The sequence below is a fragment of the Equus przewalskii genome, chromosome 19, assembly GCF_037783145.1.
Source record: "Equus przewalskii isolate Varuska chromosome 19, EquPr2, whole genome shotgun sequence".
NCBI lineage: Eukaryota > Metazoa > Chordata > Mammalia > Perissodactyla > Equidae > Equus > Equus przewalskii.
Window position 1 is genome coordinate 27,002,968 of NC_091849.1, and position 22,640 is coordinate 27,025,607.

Sequence of the window (22,640 nt, forward strand, 5' to 3'; positions counted from 1 at the left end):
GATATATAATGAATATTTGGATATATAATGTATATGTAAAAAGATAGAATATTTGGATATATAAAACAAAGTAATAAAAATATTTCTATGGTAAATTAAATAGATGTCTGTTTTGTCGAATAGGAATTGACCCCAGATAGAATTTGAAAGCAAATGGGCAGTTTTCTTTTCTATGTGGCTTCACAGAACTCACTTAGTAGATTAGAAAAGGAAGCTATCTCTCGGTTTGATGACACAAAATTTAATCTTTATTTGATAAAGTTTTTTAGTCCCTATTGTCATTGTCTTTTGTCTTGGAGAAAAGTTGAAGAGATGGTCTCTAGAGAAACGTGTTGTGGAGTAAGTCTAAGCTGAAAATGAAAGATCACTTCACAGAGATCTCCTCTCTCTCCCCATCGGATATCATGGTCAATTAACATAAATCACATGAGGATTATTACTTTTCCTTGTAAACTAGAGCACAGACTAACACTAATAAAGGAAGTTCCCTATCCTGATTTATTTTGTACATCTGGTGAGGAGAACTCTGAAAATAACAGTTAATACCTTAATATTTTCCAATATAATACCAGAAAAACATGTTCTGGTTGTCTGCAATATTTTATTCCTATTCTTATATTTTCTGAGTTAATCCTGAATGGAGATCTCAGAATTTGCCACTTAAAGTGTGGAACAAGGAGAAGTTGAACAAACTTCATCATATCCATTTTACAATTGAATAGCTTATGAAGAGGTGGTTGAGTCTGCATTCTTCTAATTAGTTCTGTTAGAATTCAAAACTTCTTGGAAACACACAGACACACGAATCATCCGCTCTCTAATTCTTGAAATGGAGGTATGTAGAATACTTTCCTGTAAATAATTATACAAAACATACTGAAATTTGAGTATTCTGAGCACTCTTCTTATGAACTATTTATTATCATATCACTTAAAATTAAAATTTTAGAGAAGTGTAGTCTTGGGTTCTAACCTTCAGCCGGTGATGTGCTAGCTGGCGAAAATAACGTCTCTGAGCTTCCTAATTCAGGTTTCTGCCCAAATTAATCTTTTATGAAATTGAAAAAAAATATTGACAAACTTCCATCTAACTAAGCCAAATTGCAATGTTGTGTGAATAAAATACTCCTATTATTTATCCTTATACGCCAGCAGGAAGATGGGAGCTCAGTGTAGTATATAAAAGCTTTCTATACATTCACAGAAGCATGATAATTTGAGAAAACTTAGAAGCAATCAATTTTTATATTGAATGGAAAACAGAAAATTCCAGTGTTACAGAAGCTTAAATTGCTTTCCAAAGACTTTGAGAAACTTTCCCAGTTGTGCAGTGACTTAGTGGCAGGATCAAAACTACCACACTTGTCATCTTTCTTATCTTAATGCTCTTTCCATAGTAAAAGCTTAAAAAGAAGTTTCCAAGACTTTGTTGAAATTTATCATTCTGAATCCTAGAATCTCAGTCATGGAGTGAGAAAATCCAGTATGTGGCTGGAGAATGTAATGTCAACCAATATATAGGCAAAGAGGTGTAATAGATTTTATTTATCTAGGCAATATAAATTGAAATATCCTGAGTCAAATATAGTGAAAGTTCTAAAAGTCCAAATAGCTCCTTTCAACTGCTGCTTTTGAAAATACTCACTTTCCCTTACCTATTTTTGATCCTTTTTGTGTCTCACATTGTTAAAAGACGTTCCTACGTATGTTGACCAAGGGAATAGCTGTTACTCAAAATGAGAAAAATGGCCTCTGAAGATGCTGCACAAAGAATTCTACTCAGGAGCAGAGATACAGATTGTGTGGCTTTTTGAGGCCTCGGCCATGACTGGCCACCATCTGCACAGATGTAATCAGGTAAATAATCAGTTAGCCTACTTGCTGGGCTTTCACAGACATAGTTAAGGACTTCTTAGTTTGTTTCAGTTGTTAATAAATCCTTCCAACCTAGTGTTACTGATTAAGAATAACAATACAAATTACTGAACTTCTGAATACATAATGATATTTCAACTTTTTAATAGGAAGATCTCTTTTTCAGAGGGGATATATTTTGAAGTCACTGGTTGTTTGAAAGGTGGAGAAAATTTGCCCCAAAAGTAAGCATATGAGAAGTAGGCGAACTACAATCTCCCTAGAAGTTTTGTTCTCCTGCTTTGCCTTCTGGCCCATCATTGTTATCCCCTCCTGCCTTCTCCAGGACTGATACTTTTCCCCCTTCCCCATGTTCTCACTACTGTGGACCATGAAGAGACACAACCTATGACACTGCACACCAACCAATGCATTGTGTTGATAATAACAAAAGCAAGTTCATTACTTTTGTAATTACTGAAACTCAGCATGAAATGGTGAAAAGTGAATTGAATTCCCGCTCTCCCAGTGAGGGCTTCTTGGAGAGGCCGTCTTTTGGCTGAGTTCAAGGGGAGAAATGCCAGGTCTAGAGCCAGTAAGGAAAGACCATTGGCTCAGATTGGAGGAGAAACAAATTCAATGTCCTCGATGATGAGATTCCTCCTGAAGAATAACTAGGAAATTATTTCTCTCTTCAGTATTACAGCTAGGGAGACCTTACAACTCCTCATCCAAACAAGAACGCTTCTGAGAATGGAAGGGTTCTCTTAGTAATTACATCAGGGCCGTAGGAGTAAGCTCAGCAGCCCTGGTAAGCTGGGGCATACAGTCTCCCCGATTATATGAATTTGAGAACATTTTTTCAACAATTGAGTAACTGAAGGAAACTGAAGTTGTGAAATCTCCCTTTACTAATTCCATTTGTCCAGCTTTTCAGAATTCTTCTAATCTGTGGCTTTTTTTTTTTTTTTGCTACTAAGATGCCCAATGTCCCCCTACTCCACCCTTTAGAAAATCTTCACGTGGAGCCTTAACTCAGACTCAGTTTTAAGAATCCATTAAGAAACAAAAGGCTAAATTTTTATAAGATTTGTTTTTTTATGGTATTAAAGTCTAAAGCAATGCTGGTCCTTGTAGTAAAATGCAGAGTATAAGTGAGTAAGACATTTAAAGTTATTATATAATATACAGTAATATTTATAGTAAAAGGTATTATAATACTTGTTTACTGAAAGTTAGAATGAGCGGGAGTAAAGTTAAATATCAAAGTCTTATTTACTCTCTCTCCATTCCCACTCCCTGGAGGTAACAACTTTTAACACCTCTGTGTACTTCCAGGTAATTTTTACACATATGTGAATACTGACATATGCAATATTATATTGCCTTATGTAAAACACATGGAAGCATGCTAAATGAACAGAAACTTGTTTTTTTCCTTGAAGATTTCAGCTTTTATGCACATTCACATCTATATCTGAATTTATATCTATATCTCATACTTCATTTTATTGACAGTTGTATAGCAACAGGAATTTTTTGAGGGACTATAAAAATCGTCCCTACCGGGGCTGGCCCCGTGGCCGAGTGGTTAAGTTCGCGCGCTCCGCTGCAGGCGGCCCAGTGTTTCGTCGGTTCGAATCCTGGGCGCGGACATGGCACTGCTCGTCAAACCACACTGAGGCAGCGTCCCACATGCCACAACTAGAGGAACCCACAACGAAGAATGCACAACTATGTACCGGGGGGCTTTGGGGAGAAAAAGGAAAAAATAAAAAAATCTTTAAAAAAAAAAAATCGTCCCTACCACTCTGTACTGAGAGCTGAAGAATACGTGAGCAAAATTAAAATACACATTCGACAATAATTCAAAAATTATGTTCTTATCCTTAAATTCACACTTCTATCCTAACAAAATCACAATAAAATAATAGAGGGTGGTGTTAGTAAGGGAGACGACTTTGAGATGGATAAATTTCAGCTGGTAGCTTTGACTTATGTTAGTACGCCCAGCAGTCCTAGGGCTCTTAAGAGCCGCTGCTCTAAATGTGCCAAAGTTCCTGCATGACTATAGTACTCTCACTTGCATTGTTTGTGGCACTACGCCAGACAATTTACATTAAAGATCACATTTATAATTCACATCAGATAGTTGCTATCACCTCTATTGTTGAGATTGACAGTTTTGGAGTTGTGGAGGGAATGGGAAGGTAAGTCACTTTCCATTTGTAACTCCAGGATATTTAGAGTTTAAAAATCATAGGCGATTTTCCTCTCTGAACATCTCAGAGACCTTGGATCACTGCAGTTTCTTTCATTCACATTCACACCACCACAGCAGAAAGGTATTATTATACTAATTTATAGATGAGGAGCCTAAAGTTCATAGAGAGAAAGAAACATTCCCAGTATGATATAACTAATGATTTATACAGAAGAGACTTGAACCTAGGCTTGTCTGGCTCCAAATTCCATATTATAACATCTTTTTATTCTGATTCTACCAACTCCTAAAAGGCAAAAGACATGTTTCTTTGAAATGTGTCTGATAGCTTGATAGAACCTATCTGCATAGTTTTGGGGGTGGTCTAATTCATTTTAATTGTTTCAGATGAGAAAACAATCTCCTTGGCATTGAGGAAAAATTAGGAAAAAAAATAATATGGCAGGGATTGTAGCCGAAACTTCCTAATAATAGCTATCTAGGCGGAAAGTAGTGCAAATGAAGATCAACCAAATGAAAAAAACAAATCAAAGAACAGGTTTTATTAAAATTGTTTAAATCAGGTATTTATTTTTTAAATTTTTGATTTCATTTTTGAAGTGCTGATACAGATATAGAAAGATTAAATGTTAGAATACTTAGGTAATTATGAACATTTCCAAATAAGTATCTTTCATGTTACAAGCAATATCAGTTCTGTAAATGTCTTCAAACAGGTAGTAAAGTGATTAAAAATAATCAAAATAGTCAATAAATGTGTGTTTATTGATTTCCTAAATTTTTATGTTTCAGGAAATGAAGAGTTGAAACATTGATCATGAATCGGGTAAATGAGAGCATCCCACAGGAGTTCGTCCTCTTAGGTTTCTCAGATCAACCATGGCTGGAGTTTCCACTCTTTGTGGTCTTCTTCATTTCTTACATCATAACTATCTTCGGAAACCTGACCATTATTCTAGTGTCATGCCTGGACTCCAAACTCCACACTCCCATGTATTTTTTTCTTACCAATCTGTCACTCCTAGATCTTTGCTACACCACGAGTACAGTTCCACAAATGCTGGTGAATTTATACAGCGCCAGGAAGGTAATTAGTTATGGTGGTTGTGTGGCTCAGCTTTTCATGTTTCTTGCCCTGGGGGCCACTGAATGTGTTCTGCTGGCCGTCATGTCCTTTGATAGGTTTGTAGCTATTTGTCGTCCTCTCCATTACTCAGTTGTCATGCACCGAAGGCTCTGCCTCCAGTTGGCAGCTTCATCCTGGATTACTGGTTTCGGCAACTCAGTGTGGTTGTCTACGCTGACTGTCCAGCTGCCACTCTGTGGCTCCCGTGTAGTTGATCACTTTCTCTGTGAAGTCCCTGCTCTGCTCAAGTTGTCCTGTGTTGACACAACAGCAAATGAGGCTGAACTATTCTTTGTAAGTGTGGTATTCCATCTAATACCCCTGACACTCATTCTTATATCATATGCTTTTATTGCCCAAGCAGTGTTGAGAATCCAATCTGCTGAAGGTAGACAAAAAGCATTTGGGACATGTGGCTCCCATCTAATTGTCGTGTCACTTTTTTATGGTACAGCTATCTCCATGTACCTGCAACCACCATCACCTAACTCCAAAGACCGGCGAAAGATGGTTTCCCTCTTCTATGGAATCATTGCACCCATGCTGAACCCCCTTATATATACACTTAGGAACAAAGAGGTAAAGGAGGCCTTTAAAAGGTTAGTTGCAAGAGTCTTCTTAATCAAGAAATAAGGAGTATGCAAATAATAAGTTTTGTAAATGCTTAACGTTTACTTGGCTTACTAACTTACTTCTCTTCAAGTTGCCCTATTTTCATCATTCCTACAGAGAACTATTGTGATTATCTCCCTCAAATACAATTTCATTGACAGAAAGCTATGTTAGTTTTCTGTTGCCTAAGCGTATTCATTGAACAAGTACCGGAAACTTGTCTACCACTTCACCAGCAACTGTGTAACTTCAACATCTTCAAACTTTACATCAATATTTGTACGTTTGGTATAACTTAGACCTTTCTGAGAATATGATAAAAGCCAGAAATTCTTTCTCCAGTAATATCATACACACACTCACACAAATATTTTTTCATATGATTGGAGGAGGTTTACTGAAACACTGAAAAATAGCCACTTTTAATTTGGAGCTGAGGTTAACAACCCTAGTTTTAAATTTTCTATACCACTCCCATGTCAGCCTAATAATAAAAACCACAATGATTTTTTCTCCAGAATTGTGCCCAGATTTTCCATTCTCTTGCCAAGTTTCTATATGCATGTTTTCCTCCTAATGGGAAGAATCCCTTTTCACTTCCTTTTGGATCAAATCCTACGTGTTTTTCAGGCCTAGCTAATTTTCACTTCCTTGAAATTTTTTTCATGGTTCTCCCAATTGTTAATACTATCACCATTCTCTTAAACCCTAAAGCACCTACAGTCTAGATTTTAAAATAGCACATGATATACTGATTTTCAGTGATTTCTTCTTTCATACCATTTTCTTGCACAGCAATAGTCTCATTACATTTTAGTCTCCTTGAGAGAAAGACTATATCATATATTTTGCCATATCACTTTTGTTTTTATTTATTTATGTATGTATGCATGTATTTATTTATTTATTCATTTGTGAGGAAGATTGGCCCTGAGCTAACATCTGTTTCCAATCTTCCTCTTTTTGCTTGAGAAAGATTGTTGCTGAGCTAACATCTGTGCCAATCATCCTCTATTTTATGTGGGATGCTGCCACAGCGTGGCCTGACAAGTGGTGCTAGGTCCACACCTGGGATCCAAACCTGCGAACCTTGGGCCACTGAAGCAAGCATGTGAACTTAAGCACTACGTTACCAGGCCAGCCCTCATATCACTTTGTAATTTAATTTAATTTAATTTAATTTAATTTTTATTGTTTTTGGTGAGGAAGGTTGTCACTGAGCTAACATCTATGCCAGTCTTCCTTATTTTGTTTGTGGGACACCGCCACATTATGGCTTGATGAGTGGTGGGTATGCCTGCACCTGGCATCCAAACCCATGAAACAGGGCCACCGAGGTGGAGCACGTGAACTTAACCTTTACACCATAAGCTCAACCCCCGTATCCCCTTTAGAAGTCATCAAAGTGCTGAGGAAGCAGCATGTACCTACATTATCAGTTGTTTCTTTTGATTCTTGAGTCACATTTGATATAGTTATTTAATTGTGTGCTATCCATCTTTTTTCTTGTTTTCTTCTACAAATACATCACACACATAGAAAATACAATAATAGAAAAATACAGCTATTATTGTTACTCCTTAAAACCTATAGTAACACCATGTGCTTTTGCCATAATATAATGCTAACAGATAAGAGAAATAAATCTGATTTGCCAAGTTCTGATTTCAGTCCTCTTTCCTGTTAGAAATAAGCATCATTAAAAGAGTAAATGGAAGCAACATACTAACAGAGGATATTGAAAGCATAATATAAGACTTTCCTCGCTCAAAATGAATTCATTGCTAAAGGTCCAAATACACAATAAATCAGATTACCAGAAGCAAATGTGCATTGCAAACCCAATGTAAGTGAAATTTGGTGAATTATGAACACAGAAGAAAAATCAAAATTGAAAGTTTTTAATTTTCTTAAATGAAGGATTAATTGATTCAATTAATTTTATACTGGTAGATTTGATTTTGTACTGGTATATAATTTTATATTGGTAGAAAATGATTTATAGAGAAATTCTAAACTAAGCTATTATCAGTTACCTTGTGATTATTAAAAATATATAAATGATTCATTTAGAATAAGACATTAAACTAACTTTATCTCATTTTTTTGAAATTCTGAGAAATTTAGTTTTCTAATCCAAACCATTTTTTAAGGAAAATGTATGTTGAATGCTGTCTTTAAATTGTGGTAATGTATACATAACACAAAATTTGCCATTTTAGCCATATATGAGGGTAAAAGTTCAGTGGCATTAAGAGCATTCACATTTTGGAGGAACTGTCACCACCATCCATTTTCAGAATATTTTTCATCTTCCTAAACTGAAACTCTATAGCCATTAAATAATAACTACCCAAAGTCCCCTCACCCCAGCCCCTGGTAACCACCATTTTACTTTTTGTCTCTATGCTTTTTATTATCTAGACATCCCACATAAGCGAAACCATAAAGAATTTTTGTATGTGTCACTGACTTACTTCACTCAGCATAATGTTTTCAAGTTTCACCCATCTTGTAGGATGTCAGAATTTCCTTCCTTTTTAAAACTTAATAGTAGTTCATTGTGTGAATATACTACATTTTGCTAATCCATTCATCTATTGATGGACATTTAGTTTGCTTTCACCTTTTGGCTATGAGTAATGCTGCCATGAACATAGTGTACAAATACCTGTTTGAGACTCTGTTCCAGTTCCTTTGGGTATATACTCAGAAGTGGAATTACTGGATCATATGGTAATTCTATTTTTCACTTTTGAGGAACTTCCATACTGTTTTCTACAGTGGCTGCACCATTTTACACCCCTCCAACAGTGTAAAAAGGTTCCAATCTCTCCACACCTTCACCAACATATCTCACCTTTGTAGAAGTATCAGATTGATATGGTAGAGAAATGCTTTAAATATAATATATTTTAGTTGCATTCTAAAAGTTGAGACAGTTTTCCTAACATATTTTTGTGACATAATGAAAACTAGAAAAAAGTAGAGTTCTATTTGTTTATATCTAGTTGCATATCCACACTCAAAAGCTGATTAATGGAACATTACTTGGGAAGAGAGGTTTTATTGTAATAGGATATAAGTATTTATTGTCTGCTAATATACAATCAATAACTGAGATTAAGGAAAGAAGGCAGCATTATTAGATTCACAGGTCACACAATGGGAGAGAGATTGCAAATAATATAGGACATAGAAACAAATCTAAAGATAACAGCAATCAAGAATGCTTAATTGGGGTTGGCCTGGTGGCGCAGTGGTTAAGTGCACATGTTCCTCTTCGGCAGCCCAGGGTTTGCCGGTTTGGATCCCAGGTGCGGACATGGCACCGCTTGGCAAGCCATGCTGTGGTAGGCGTCCCACATATAAAGTAGAGGAAGATGGGAATGGCTGTTGGCTCAGGGCTAGTCTTCCTCAAAAAAAAAAAAAAAAGGAATGGTTAATTAATTCTATAGGATGAAATTGAACATCGGTACAAAAGCCTTTACTTTGTGTTATATTCTTAGAAATTAGAGGACTGGTAGTGATTCTCATAAGAATACAACTGAGGACATGTATTCATTGTACTACACATAAATAACTGAATTCAGTTCAATCCTTATAATAAATATAACTGTGTGTATAACTCTGTCTAGAGAGTTTTTGTAACAAAATTGCACCCATGATAATCATTTCTGTTGAAGATCTAAAAGGTTCTGGGACCATCTCTGAACCTTTCCCCACACCATCAAACAATTCTCCATGATACCAGCTGGGTGTCCTACAATTTAACTCAATTTACCTGGAAATAGTGTCAGATCCCACAGGCAAAGGGCTCAGTCTCACAAGACTGCTCCTAACCTACCATTCGCAGGTAGTAGGTCTCCAGGTGACCCACAACTTCAAATTGGAAGTTCCTATGATCCTTTCCCCAGGTTTGCTAGAGTGGTTCACTGAAATCAGGGAAATACTTGCTTATGTTTACCAGTTTATTAAAGGATAATGATAAAGGACCCAGATGAACAACAGATGATGGGATACATAGGGTGAGGTCTCGGAGAGTCCCTGTGCAGGAACTTCTACCCCCATGGAGTCGGGTATGTCACCCTCCCAGTGTGGATGTGTTCGCCAACCTGGCAGCTCTCTGAACCCCCTACCATTGGGATTTTAATATTTTTAACATCTTAATTTTAATAATTTTAATATTTATCATATAGGCATGATTGGTCATTAACTGTTTTCAGCCCATCTCCCTCTCAAGAGAATGGGGGTGGGGCTGAAAAATTCCACGCTTCTAATCATGGCTTGCTTTTTCTAGTGACCAGTCCTCATCAAGGACCCACTAGATCACCTTATTAGAACAAAATACACTCCTGTTATCCAGGAAATGACAAGGGTTTCAGGAGCCCTGTGTCAGGAACTTGGGAGAGAGACCTATGTATACGTATTTCTATTATAAATCACAGGATTACATGATTCAAAGGAACAAAATGGGAAACAGAAATGCCAGATATAGTCAAACATTTGGGAAGATGTCACGTAGAAGAGGAGTTAGACTCGATTTGTGTCATTTCTAAAAAAAAGAACTAGAGAGAAGTTACATGGAGAATATACTGTTTCAACATATGGAGGGACTTGTTCACAGTCAGTATGGGGAAACCCTCCATTGCAATTATTGTAAAGTTTAAACTGTTAATGTGACTTATAACTCCCTGCATGATCACGCCAACCAGTGCAAAACTTTCTTTGCTCTCCCTTGACGTCATGTGAGATTCGTCTATTTTGATTCATTTTCTGTACTAGTGTATTCCTTTGCATGAATGGACCGCAGCGTATTAATCAGTACCCCAATTGGCATTCATTTAGGTGCCCAATTTCTGCTATTACAAATAAAGTTGTTATCAACCTTGTTGTATTTACCTCTTGGGTATATGTATAAGATATATCTCTTGGGTATAGATTTTTTCTGTAGGTGTGAAATTTCTGGGACACAGTATATGTTAATCTTTAATTTTGCTATGTATTACCTGTTTCCATTTACTTGTATTTATTATTAAATTACATGTACATAATTGTCAGTAAACTAAGAAATATTTACTTTTGGTAAATGGCGATGCATGAAGAAGAAATAACGCGTATATAGATAGTCACCATTTTTTTATCTATATAAAAGTCAATACTACAATCATTTGCCCTTAGAATCTACTCCAACAAAAGTGATCTATGGCTTTTGTTTTTCAAAAAGTTTATTGTAGAAGACAGCAAGTCTTCAACATGTGATATTTACTATCATCTCATAGAGTAAGTAATATAATCGACAAATATTTATTGAGTAACTACTATGTGCTAACACTTGGCTAGGCATTGGGAACCTTGCAGGACATTTGGTCCTGTCCAAAACATCCATGAGAATATTTTCTTCATGCCAAATGATTTTGGACAGAACGAATTATCAAGGACCTTTTGCTGTGGACCTAATGTCTGATGAAAGTTTTGGACAGAACCAAATATCAAGGAACTTTTGCTGTGCACCAAATGTCTTATGGACATTTTGGACAAGACCAGATGTCTGTTAATCATTGGGAATAAAGCAGAGAACACAATAGTTAAGGGGAAGTGGAACTATCACAGAGTGGAAAAATAATGAGCAATTAGCAAACACAATAGAATGAATAACTCAATGTTTATCTTTTTCTCTGTCTTGAGTAGGACAGTAATTTTGACACAATGTTATAACTTCCTCATGCTTACCTTTCTCTGCATTGTGAAATCCTTAAGGGCAGGTACATAACATTTATTTATACACTAGGTGACTTTCACAGTGCCTGCAAGTATGTCTGGTGAATAAAAGTTTATTGCATTCCCAGAGTAATTCTGCATTAGAAGTTTTTATGGGAATTATTGCTGAAAAGTAAGTATACAACAAAAAAATGTCACTGATAGAGAATAGTTCTCCTAGATACACTTACTAAGCGCCTGCTCAACAAAATGCCATCCAGAAGGGAAGGGGTGATTATTCCACTTATGTTGGGAAAGTTGAGATTTGATGATGTGCGTGATATTGTTGGGTAAATCCCCGGGGCTGCTGAGTAGCTCTGACAGGGAACTGTAAGGCTAAGGGAACACCACAGTGACAGGCGCTGACTCGCGTTAGCTCTCCACTGCAATCAGCCCTTAATTGACTGTTTCTCTTCTAAGATAGATAACCCTAGAGATTTCTCTATTTTATGAATTATAATGAAACTCATTTGAAACTTTTTAATAGCTGTATCCAGCATGGGGAGAACAGGTTAATCAGTTCTACTCTTCCACGAGCTGGATCCCTGTGGACAAGACCATTGTTAGCGGTAGCTCCATACTAATAATCATTATAATGAGATCTCTAGGGTCTTATTTTTCCTTCCAACTTCTAAAAAGGACTGCAAAAGTTGAAACTTGCTCTTCTGCCTACTCTAGTTTTAAATGTTACTCATGACCTCATCCTCCAGAATCCCTTAAGATTTTCCACAGTTATCCAGAGGGAACCACATGAGCAAGTGTAGCCATCTTTCACTTTTACCAGAAAGGAGAAATGGCCTAAGAAAAACTATTTTTATCAATAGATCTAAACATTTATCATTCTTCAGTTTTTCCAATCTATAATTCCATCTTTCCTTTCTCATCTCCTTTAGAGCATAACTATCAGGGTAGATAAGTCACTTGATAAGCAAAATAATAGGCAGCCTATATTTTCTTTTCCCTTAGAAGACAGGGAGAACAGGAAAAAACACATCACTCAAAACTCTGCATTTTCTTCTTAGTTATCTATATTCATTAATTTTATGTTCATATAAAGAACTGTAAAATACTTACAGGCAGGAAACAATGTACTGTTAAATCTAGTCTTCTTCCATATTTATCCTTACTACTATCTTGAAAAATGGCAAGAAGAAAACTAAGCCAATTCGTTAAAAAAAAAAAAAAATAGTAGTTTGTGCAAAAATGCTTTTGGTAGTGCCGTGTTTACGAGGTCTATCTGAGCCTACAGAATCAAAGTGAAGTTTAATTTAGAGGGAACATGCAAATATCTGGTGGAAACTGTGCTAGATTTTATCAATCGAATTGTGATTGGCTCTCAGTTCTACAAATCATTTTTCTGCTTTGATTTTAAAAAACATTTGTTTTCTCTACCTAAAAGTCAATCTGTGACAGAGGCAAAAGTATTTATTATTTTCTACCAAATCATGAGGAAATAACGGAGTAATGAATTTAATTATGTCACTATATTAATGTGGGTCAGAAAACTGGGCAGCTGGAGAGCTCTGGATCAATGTGGTCCTGTGTCACAGTCAAAGACAGAAACACGAGCTTTCTAAAACATGCATATAACTGATCGCAATATTTTTATGCTCCAGGAATGAGATGCAAAGATATATATACTTTATGAAGTTAAGATCGTTCTGGAGCCAAATCTAAATATTGAAGTCAAGGTAAATTATTTTTATTCACTTCCAAAATTTTAGTTAACTCTTTTAAATGTTAAAGTAACATATGATCCTTGTTAAATGTTACATTTTTATATGGCTATATGTTAACAATTTTTTTTAATCTGAAAGAATGAAAACTGAAAATCTAGTTCCTTCACACTCCAATTATTTTTGTATATTTATGTAAATCATAGAAAGGGAACTGAAAATCTAGTTCCTTCACACTCCAATTATTTTTGTATATTTATGTAAATCATAGAAATGGGAATGCACTATATCTGAAATTTTGAAACTTTATTTTTTTGTTTAATATATTTTGTATATGTAACATAATTATATTTTATTAATTTTAATATATTATTTTAAAGCACAAATTATATTTAACATAATTTTAATATGTTCAATAAACTTAAACATATTTAAAATATTTATTGTGTAATATACTTAAAATATATTTAGTATATTTTATTTTTCTTCCATATTGATACACACACACTAAATTATTTTTTTGTGATTTTATGCTACTTATTTTACAACTGTGCAAACATTTGTTTAATCATTATTTAGTCTATGGACCTTAGTCCATTTCCTTTTTTAGCCACAATGTAACTATGGTATATATATATCTATATGCACTTATGGAGGCAATCCTAATAAATTATGGAAAATGGAATTCATAGGTCAAAGACTTGTGCATTTGCCAAATTTAAATTTGGTAAAACCATCCTTCAAAAATTTAAACCTGATTTACATTCCCCCATACAGTGTGTAAGAGCGCCATTCTCTCATATCTTCATAGACTTTGCATATTACCAAACTGAAAAGTACTTACAATATGATAGGAGAAAAATAATATCTCGTTGTTGTTTTGATTTGTGTTTATTTAATTATAAGTGAGGTTGAAAAAATATGTATTTTAGGACCATATGTATTACTATTTCAGTAAATTTTCTCTCATTATCCTCTGTCCATTTGTCTTGTCCAGGCAAGTGTAATCCTTATTTATTTGAAAAAGTTTATTTGTTGGAAAAAGCTCTTGGATCACTAAAAATATTTGCTCCTTGTTCCACATATGTGTTGCAAATATATTTCTCTGTTTTCAAAAACTATCAGCAGGCTTTACCTGGGAACTTATTGGGCCATTGCAGTTTTTTCATTAGCCATAATACCTGATGGCTACATTCATTTTTACTCTATTCTTATTTTTATAACTATAAAATGATACAATTTAAAACCCAGGTAACTTATATATATGTTCTGCTTGTGAAATGAGTTTTTGTAGGGTCAGTCATGAGTTTCAAATAACATCAGTTGGGGAAAACATGTAAGCTTTAGTGTGTCGCATCAGTGAGTATGATTGATGTTTATTCTTAGGGTACATAGCACTCGTGTTGGAATCTCTCTAGTCCTTAATTTCACTGGTCGCAGAGATGATGTTCTCATTTTGGAGGTTCTTGGAGGGCAATTTTACCTTCTCCAAAGAGTAATCTGTGTGATTTATGCTTTATGTTTGAATATAATTTAAATAACATCAACCAATCAAATTCCACATATTCATTTTATATTTACTACATTCCAGTAACTTTAGCAATCAAAGTGAAAATAAAAGTTACAAATGTGGCCGAGTGGTTAAGTTCGCGTGCTCTGCTTTGGCAGCCCAGGTTTTCACCAGTTCTGATCCTGGGCACGGACATGGCACCGCTCGTCACGCCATATTGAGGCAGCATCCCACATGCCACAACCAGAAGGACCCACAACTAAAAAAATATACAACTAGGTAGGCAGGGAATTTGGGGAGAAAAAAGCAAAAAGCAAAAAAAAAGATTGCCAACAGTTGTTAACTCAGGTGCTAATCTTTAAAAAAAATATTTACAAATGAAGTCACAAAGAGAAATATTTTTCATTATCCTTTTGAAAATTATACTACAATATAAAGAAATTTAGACTTTAAAATTCTTCTTTCCTCAGAAAACGGACTAAATCTCATTTCAGTTCAAGGATAAAGAGGTGTTCAAAAGCGGTTCGTATTTGTACTACGTTACCAAACTTGATCTTTTCACCCCACCAAACACCGGGAATATGACCATAGGAAGGAAAGGTCAAATTCTGAGGCTATGGACAACTGTGGCCCCAGACAGAAACCAAGAAAAGAACCTAAGAGTTTTGATTCCCAATCATCCGATGTTATTCCAAGATTTCCCCTAAGGCTATACTCCTCTATTCTCTTCTGCAGCCCAGCTAATTACCCAAAGGAGTGTGCAGTCCCCGTGATCTTAACAAGAAAGCATGTATGTCAACATCCAGGCACCATCTTCAATGCTAAGAAATTAGTTCTCTGTTTTTTTTCTGCCTAGATCTATAAGAGCTTCCAAATGTGCATAGGTTATCTTCTGGGGTCAGCAGGAAGTCTTTGCTTTGGGTCTTTGGTTGACAGCTCCTGAAAGCCTCCTGAAGGCTGGATGTTTGGCCCAAATGGCAAGTAGACAGAGGACAAATGCTAATGATATTTTCTATTACAAGTGCTTCTTTTCTTCATAATTTAACTGCCCTATGGCAATTACTCCATTTTACCTTTTCTCTGCGGTGGTGATATACTGTTACTCTGTCACTTCAGTCAAATTATAAGAAAAAGGAATCACATGGCTTTAACAACTCTTTTACATTCAGGAAGAAACTAGAATCTAATGCACGGGAGACAGTTCAGGGCTTTACTGTTGTTCTGTTTCTGGACAAGCTGAGATCATTGTAACCACTTCTGTATACTTTCTGATGCATTGGTCTCATATCACCTTAGTGTTGTTTTCTACCTATATTACACTCACAGTCTTCCACAATATCCCACATAATAAATCTCAATCAGAGAAAAAAGCATTAATATGTGTTCTCCCTAGGTCCCTTGGGAAAGTTGAAACCAGGTAAGCTTATATGACCAGTGAAAATCAGGAAAATTTTCTTTCTTTTACTTTGGTATACTGCATTTGGCTGTGGAAAATAAATTTACTATAGGAACTTTGAAGTTGAGAAGTTTTCACCAAAGACACATTTTTTATTTGAAAATCAAAATATTTGTGACAATAATTTATGCTCTGCTCTGTCTTTATTTTTTCCCAGCTTACTAGTTGAATATACTATCACTAATTGAAGCACCCCTTGATTCTCTAAATCATACAGCAGTCTAAATATTTTAAAATATCTATTTAATAATTTTAGTCTTTTTATTTATGCTTAAGCTGTCAAAGAATCAACATGACTAAGGGTTTGTCATGTTTCCATCTGTACTTGCTATTCTGCTGTTTTCACACTTGTCTCTCCATCTCTGATGTTTCATTATTATCCTAGTATCCTCTATTCCAATTAGGAACCTGTCTTTTATGAATCCAGCTTTATTTATTCTTCTTAGCCAAATTAGGGTCAATCTTTTTTTAATTTACTTTTAAAAATTCTTTATTTACCACATTCTCCTTCCTTCTCTCTCCGTCATCCCTATTGCCATGCACTTCTCTTCTGCAAGCTAATCATGTTGTTTTGATGTTTATAAAAGACTACCACAAGACAAATACATCCAAAGTTGCTGTTTTATTTCTGGACAGAAAAATCCTCCCTGACCCTGGCAATCTAGGCTGCAGGATTCTATTTCTTTCAAAGAAATGAATGATAGAGATCTGAGTTGACAGCATTTTATGGGAATAAGAACTGGGATATTTAGTAGGGACAATTATAACCCAAATAATAAAATGATGACCTGGATGCTATGAAGTAAATGGATACTTATACCACATTAATAAGATTGTAATAGTCCCTGTGTTTTTCAAATCATATCTTGAATACTGAGCTTAGCCCTGGTTATCACATTTCCGGAAGGTCATTGTCAAATTGAGATTATGTGGAGACAGCTGCTAGCGTGATAATACACTTGATAATCTTGTCATATGAAGAATAGTTGAAGGAAATTGAACGTCTTGGCCTAAAGAAAATTTAGTTTAGATGTAGTAATTGTCTTAAAATATTTTAATGGCTGTCATATGAAGAGAGATTAGATATGATGTATATTTCAATAAAATTATAGTTGTCTTATAAATAAGGGAAAAAATTTCTACTTAATAAAAGAATGATGATTATAAGTCAGAATTTTCCAACAATGAAATAATTTGCCTTATGTGTTTGAACAAATGAGGAACAGCTTGGATGGCTAGGGAGAAGCTGTTTTAATGGTGGATGGGTTGCTAGCCTTCATAGCTTATATGTTCCTTATAAATCCTGATATTCAATGGTTTTCAGAAAATATATATTAAATATTCTTCATTTTATTCTTGTCTGATATACAGATGATGTGAAAGGAAGGCCATGGAAAAAGCCAATGACAGCTCAGAGTATGCTTTTATCTTAGTGGGCTTCTCTGATCGTCCCAAGCTGGAGATGGTGCTCTTCATAGTAAATTTTATTCTGTATTCAGTGGCTGTGTTGGGAAATTCAACCATAATCCTTTTGTGTGTATTAGACCCTCGACTTCATACCCCAATGTACTTCTTTCTGGCAAACCTTTCCTTTCTAGATCTCTGCTTCAGTACTAGTTGTATCCCACAGATGCTGGTAAACCTCTGGGGTCCTGATAAGACTATCAGCTATGCTGGCTGTGTTGTCCAACTTTTCTCTTTCCTTTCTGTTGGGGGAATTGAGTGCATCCTGCTGGCTGTCATGGCTTATGACCGCTATGTTGCAATCTGCAAACCCTTGCACTATCTGGTCATTATGCACCCCCAGCTGTGTTTACGACTAGTGGCTGTGTCCTGGGGGAGTGGCTTGGTCAATGCCATTGTCATGTCCCCACTAACAATGACTCTCCCCAGATGTGGCCGGAGACGCGTTAACCATTTCCTCTGTGAAATGCCAGCACTGATCAAGATGGCTTGTGTGGATGCTCGCCCAGTGGAAATGCTGGCCTTTACCTTCGCCATTCTCATTGTCCTACTGCCCCTCACTCTTATTCTTGTCTCCTACGGCTACATTGCTGCAGCAGTGCTGAGGATCAAGTCGGCTGCTGGACGACGGAAGGCCTTTAATACGTGTAGCTCCCACCTCACTGTGGTCTCCCTGTTCTATGGGAGCATCATCTATATGTATATGCAGCCGGGAAACAGCTCTTCCCAAGACCAAGGCAAGTTTCTCACCCTCTTCTACAACCTGGTAACTCCTATGTTGAATCCACTCATCTATACCTTAAGGAATAAGGAAGTGAAAGGGGCACTGAAGAAGGTTTTGGGGAGACAATAATGAACAAGAGAGATATGCTAAGTTACGAAGTCCTAGGCAAAATACTTTTTTCAAACACTATCATTTATTTTGCTCTTATAATAAATTTAGCCAATGTGTCAAACACTCTTAGATTTTTAAAAACATGGATAAATACACTGAAGCATATCCAGAGTCAATAGGAATCAATCACAGCTACACATAAAATAGATATATCTTTGCAAAATAATCTGTAGTAAAAAGAATTAAATCCCGGAAGAAAGGTGAAATAACTCTCATATAGATATAAGATAAACATGTGTTAAAGATTTTATTCAACTCAATTAATGAAGAAACCAAGAAAATGTAATAACCAGACAAAAAGCACAAATTTATGAGAAGTGAAGGAATGTGGAGACGAATGTGTAAATGAAGGTAAAGTTGCTTCTACGGCGGCGCAGGGAAGCCAGTTCAACCTCTACCCGACAGGACTGGATTTGCGTGTCACAGGCAGGAATTATTCTGCATTGCTATCAGTTATCTATAATTTACAATGTGGTAAAATACTTGCCACAGAATCAGAATCAGATAACTTGAAGGGATGTCCTCTAGAATCTAGACAATGCATAATTTTCCACTGAAGCATAATTTTTTCCCTACAAACTGAACTATACATCTTATTTATGTTATAAAACTAAGTTTGTAGTCTCAAGCTTCTTAATAAAAGGAAGTAGGTATTTTCAAACTGATTTTTTAAATGGCAAAACTACGGTTTATAGATCCTATGTAAATTAACCTGGGTCACACAGTAGATAAGTGGGATTCAAAAGTGGTGTGTGTAAGTCTGAACCTTTGCCTTTATCCACTGAACAGTGTCTTTGCTACAGAGTGTTTAGTGCATGTACAGGTCACCTAATAATCAGCCTCAGTCTCGTTTTCTTTACTACTTGTACAATCTTTCAAGAATGCTGGGTATACCATAGACCCTCTAAGAGAATTGTCACCATATAGAAGTTCACTCTTTTTTCTTTATCTATAAATATCATGACATCACCCCTTCCCACATTGCCCTGTGTCCAAATCTTTCCCATGGTTCAGTGGTCAGCTCAAACACAACATATTTTTTTAAATTATCTGGGACCCTTTGATTGAAAAATGCTCTGTCACTCCTTTTAACCTATCACATTTTTATATGCTGAAATGACAGTTTTTCTGCTTAATATTATTATTATATTTATATATTTCATATGTTTCCTGTTAGACGGTAAGTTCTTTGATAGTAGGGCTGTTTATTATTTTAATCCTTTTTAGCACCAGTCCAAATATTAAGTTATTAAAATGCCATGCAGAGCGTAAGTGGTCAATAATAGCTTGGGATGATTATTAATTTCAACTGCTTAATTACGTCTGGAAATCATTCCTTCATTTTAATAGATGCAATGTCTAATTCTGTCTTTGTTCTTTAAGATTATAAGTGAATCTATCACAATATACTGACTGAGTTGAAATTTGCTGTCAAATGTTTTATACTTTTTTTATCAACTCAACATAAACTCTATGATGAGAAAGAAAAAAAGTCATTGAGGAATCTTGAAATCTCAATGGGTATTAAAAATCCCCAGGGGCTGGCCGGTGGCATAGTGGTTAAGTTACGACATTTCGCTTCAGAGGCCCGGGGTACAGATCCCAGGTGCGGACCTACACACTGCTTATCAAGCCGTGCTGTGGCAGGTGTCCCACATATAAAAAAAAAATTAGAGGAAGATAGAAACAGATGTTAGGTCAGGGCCAGTCTTCCTCAGCAAAAAGAGGAGGATTGGCTGCGAATGTTAGCTCAGGGCTAATCTGCCTCAAAAAAAAAATCATCCCCAACTTTTTGGGATAAGAAAATTTAAATTAAAAGTATATGTAGTTTTTAAGTATAAATAGTAACTTCTTTCTTTTGGTTTCTCGTTTAAAATGCCAACATTTCCTTCTTTACGAAGAAAAAGGAAAGAAAAATAAAAATTTTGTTTTGCTTTGTGTAATTAATAGTTCTTAAAATTCCAGAATTGATTGTGTATCTGAAAAACAAAAATGTATCTCTACCACCATATTTTTTCTACTGCAATTTTTAATATCATTGTCATACAAACTATGCCCTAAGTTATGGGAATATGGCAGCCTTCTTTAAAAATGTTATCTAACAAGTCCCTGTAAAGGTGATCATAGAAGAGTAAAATGAGGAATTTAATTATTCTGTGGCATCAAACACATGCTTACCTAAGGAAACAAAAGTGTTGAATTCTTTTTAGCTATTCCACTACTGGGTATTTATCCAAAGAATATGAAATCAAAAATTCAAAAAGATTTATGCATTCCTATTTCATCACAGCATTATTCACAATAACCAAGATGTGGAAGCAACCCAAGTGCCCATCAACGGATGAAGGGATAAAGAACCTGGGGTATATATGTACAATGGAATACTACTAAGCCATAAAAAAGACAAAATCCTGCCATTTATGACAACATAGATGAACCTTGAGGGTATTATGCTAAGCAAAATAAGTCAGACAGAGAAAGACAAATACTGTATGATTTTACTCATATGTGGAAGATAAACAAACAAACACATAGGTAAGGAAAACAGATTAGTAGTTACCAGAGGGAAAGGGAGTTGGAGAGGTCAAAATGAGTAAAGGGGCACATGTGTGTGGTGACAGATATAAACTAGACTATTGGTGGTGAACACAATGCAATCTATACAGAAACTGAAATATAATAATGTATGCCTGAAATTTACACAGTTAAAAGCCAATCTGACCTCAATAAAAAAAAAAAGAACACAAAATTAAGTAAATTTTTGACGTTGTTAGAGTCTAGCTTCAAAATCCCAAGAATAAGCAGTGACCAGAATATATTAAAAATCTATTGGGCCAATGGAACAGAATAGAGAGCCCAGAAATAAACCCACACGTATATGGTCAATTGGTCTTTGACAAGGGTGCTAAGAATACAAAATGGGGAAAACATAATCTCTTCAATAAATAGTGTTGGGAAAACTGTATTTTCCTATACAAAAGAATGAAGTTGGACCTTTTTCTTATACCATACACAAAAGTCAACTCAAAATGGATTAAAGATTTAGACATAAGACCTGAAACTGTAAAACTTCTAGAAGAAAACATAGGGAAAATGCTTCCTGACATTGGCCTTGACAATAATTTCTTAACACAACACTGAAAGCAAAGGCGACCAAAGCAAAGATTGACAAATGGGATTACATGTAACTAAAAGGCTTCTGCACAGCAAAGGAAACAGTTAGCAAAGTGAAAAGGCAACATTCAGACTGGGAGAAAATATTTGCAAACCAAATTCTGATAAATAGTTGCTATAGACTGAAGTATTGTGTACCCCCAAAACTCATATTTTGAGAACCTAACCCCCAATATGACAGTATTAGGAAGTAGAGCATTTGAAAGGTAATTAGATCATGAGGGTGAAGACTTCATAAATGGCATTAGTGTCCTTGCAAAAAAGACAGAAGTGAGCTTGCTTCCACTCTCTCTACTTTCTGCCATGTGAGAATGCAAGGAGAAAATGGCAGTCTGCAACCAAGAAGAGGGCTCTCACCAGAGCTTGACCATGCTGGCACCCTAATCTCAGACTTTTCAGCCTCCAGAACTGTGAGAAATAAATTTCTGTTGTTTAAGCCACTCATTCTATGGCATTTTTATCATAGCAGCTCAAACTAAGATAAGTTAATATCCAAAATACGTAAGAAACTCCTACAACTCAAGAGTATAAACCCAATTAATCAGATTTTAAAAATGGGCAAAGGACACGAATAGATACTACTCCAAAGAAGATATACAAATGGCCAATAGGTATACGAAAAGGTGCTGAACATCACTAATCATAAGGGAAATGCAAATCAGAACCACAATGAAGATATCACCTCACACCTGTTAGGATGTCTTCTTTCAAAAAGTCAAAAGATAACATACATTGATGAAGATGTGGAGAAAAGGGTACACTTGTACACTGTTGATGGGAATGTAAATTGGTGCAGCCACTATGGGAAACAATATGTAGGTTCTCAAAGGATTAAAACATAGAAGTATCATATGATCCAGCAATCCCACTTTTGAGTATATATTCAAAG

General features: G+C 35.6%; 2 protein-coding genes across 2 annotated transcripts; both read left to right on the forward strand.

The window, feature by feature from the left end:
- Window positions 1-4,895: 4,895 nt before the first annotated feature.
- LOC103540226 (olfactory receptor 2B6) lies at window positions 4,896-5,837 on the forward strand. Its single transcript, XM_008506775.2, has one exon. It carries the CDS (start codon window positions 4,896-4,898, stop codon window positions 5,835-5,837), a length of 942 nt encoding a protein of 313 aa, XP_008504997.2.
- Window positions 5,838-17,605: 11,768 nt separating this feature from the next.
- Window positions 17,606-18,535, forward strand: LOC103540227 (putative olfactory receptor 2W6). The gene has a single exon (XM_070585368.1). It carries the CDS (start codon window positions 17,609-17,611, stop codon window positions 18,533-18,535), a length of 927 nt encoding a protein of 308 aa, XP_070441469.1. The 5' UTR covers window positions 17,606-17,608.
- Window positions 18,536-22,640: the final 4,105 nt, after the last annotated feature.

Excerpts from the sequence above, each read along its gene's own strand:
- LOC103540227 (XM_070585368.1), top strand. The coding sequence starts at position 17,609 with ATGGAAAAAGCCAATGACAGCTCAGAGTATGCTTTTATCTTAGTGGGC.
- LOC103540226 (XM_008506775.2), top strand. The coding sequence starts at position 4,896 with ATGAATCGGGTAAATGAGAGCATCCCACAGGAGTTCGTCCTCTTAGGT.